Source organism: Patiria miniata, unplaced genomic scaffold (assembly GCF_015706575.1).
Source record: "Patiria miniata isolate m_02_andy unplaced genomic scaffold, ASM1570657v1 HiC_scaffold_1, whole genome shotgun sequence".
NCBI lineage: Eukaryota > Metazoa > Echinodermata > Asteroidea > Valvatida > Asterinidae > Patiria > Patiria miniata.
The window spans coordinates 26684415-26686433 of NW_024037047.1; the positions used below are offsets into that span (position 1 = coordinate 26684415).

The 2019-nt window shown below is 45.0% G+C and overlaps 1 protein-coding gene across 1 annotated transcript; it reads right to left on the reverse strand.

Annotated features, from left to right (window-relative positions):
• Positions 1-209: 209 nt before the first annotated feature.
• On the reverse strand, positions 210-1165 carry LOC119732435 (phospholipase A and acyltransferase 1-like). The gene has a single exon (XM_038205956.1). It carries the CDS (start codon positions 762-764, stop codon positions 210-212), a length of 555 nt encoding a protein of 184 aa, XP_038061884.1. The 5' UTR covers positions 765-1165.
• Positions 1166-2019: the final 854 nt, after the last annotated feature.

A 2019-nucleotide genomic window follows, 5' to 3' on the forward strand; every position in this document is an offset into this window, starting at 1 on the left:
ACGGGGGTTGTACATTCTAATTACCACCCCCACACCCATTTGGTAAAAAGGAAAAAGAAGACAAATCATGCAGGAAAAAAAGTGCCAAATGCCTGTATACTCCCTCTCTTGAAAGCTATACCTAGCTCCTTCCCCTGAGCCAAAGCAAGATCCACCCCAGGGCCGAGCTGTTCTAGGCTTGGCTTGTACCATTGCCGCGTGTGCAAAAGTTAGAGCTTGAGATACTCACCGGCTATGGCTCCCCCGACGAGCAAACCCATGGCCCCAATCACCAAATCTTCAGCTTGCTGACTGTGGGGTTTGTCATATCGACACAGATTCACGAAGTGCTCGCAGTTATTCTCGATAAGATTGTAATCAATCGGTGTTTTGTCTCGGTGCATGGTCGTAGCTGTTTCAATGATGACGTCTGGATCCAAATGCTCCACTTTAAGGTCTCTTGAGTTGTTGATCCTAACCTTGCCAGAACCACCGAGAATCATCCCAATCGTATTAGCTCGTATCTCGGGCTTTTGACCGGCAGCAAACGCACTGCCTGATATCTTCTTTTTGGAGAATGCCGCCCGCTTTTCGAACATACCGAAGTGGATGACAGCATGTCTCATATCCTGGTACCGACCGACGTATATACCCCAGTGTGCGTATATGCCACAGTCAAACTCCAGCCTATCGCCAAGGCATAACTCGTCTTCCAATGCTGAGATATCCGGAAATGAAGGCAAATGCCAGTCACCCACAATCCCAAAATTGTTCTTTCTTGCCATGTCTCTTGTCTGCACGACTTGTGGTTTTGGTATTTACGAGACGAGGAAAACTAATTCGTCTGATCACACAAAAGGCTGAAATTTAATGTTGCCCAAATAATATCACGGATCTGTCAATACAAACATACTGATATTGGGCCCATAATTGCACCATCACCTCCCTGTGTCGTCATTTCTGTTTACCTTCTACGCCGTCGCTTATAGTATTCATTAACATGGCAGTCCAAAGATCATTATTCAGCACTGGAATTCCCCCAAAAAAGAACGTCCCAAAAATAAGTTGTAAGTTCGTGACAAGTATAAGATCTGACATATTGTTTTGAACAAAAAGGGTTTCAACGGCCAAAAAGGTGCGTGAATGCTGATTGTATTTGGAGCCGCAGGAAATTTGTTTGCCTAAGCGATATGGGATACTCAATCAAACGGCGGCTCATCCAGAAGCTCATTTTTCTCATGCCAACGTGGATTCAACATTTAGTGTAACATGAAACAGGGCCGTGGATGTCTAAAACAAAATCAAAGGGTCCTAAGCACAAGGTACACTACAGACAGTCCCAGGTCCGATTTGACCCGGAACATGGGTTCTCTTTGGTCTGACACTTTGTCGGGTCAATATGACTTTTGCCATGGTTGTCGAATCAAATGGCCCCAGAAATTGGTCAGGGAAGCGCCATTTGACCACACAAAAGTGTCATTTTTGACAAAGTGAAAAGTGTCAGGCCAGCTCAAACCCTGATTCAGGGTCAATCTGATCCATGGGACTTTTTCGAAATGTACGAGGGACGAAGGACGAGTTCCTATTTAAAAGGGAGGAGTTCCTTTTTAAAAGGTTAATTGGTCTATTTCACCGACTGTCAAAACATATGGAACAATCGTAGGCAGTCAAAACAATATGGACCATCAATAGGCGTACATCGTTTTAATTATTTTAGTTTTTAAACTTTGGTCGGTTAAGCGAAGAATGTAGACAGGTAGGATTTAGCTTCAGGAAACCGAGTAAGGGAAATTCATATGTAGGGTGGGGGTTAGTGAAAGGTTTGTGCCGAGTGAAGGCTGGGGTGGGGTGGGCGGGGTTGGGTCATGAGGCTTGCCCCCCCCCCCCCCACCCCCACCCTTGTATCCTTAGGCTTTTCGGCAATTAATTCAGGCACTTTAGCATTCCATTTATTATAATTATTTGACCCCATTTTACTAGTTTGACATTAATCAGCGGTTGTGATCTGCCATTGGTAGTGACGAGTGATTCGCACGTGAT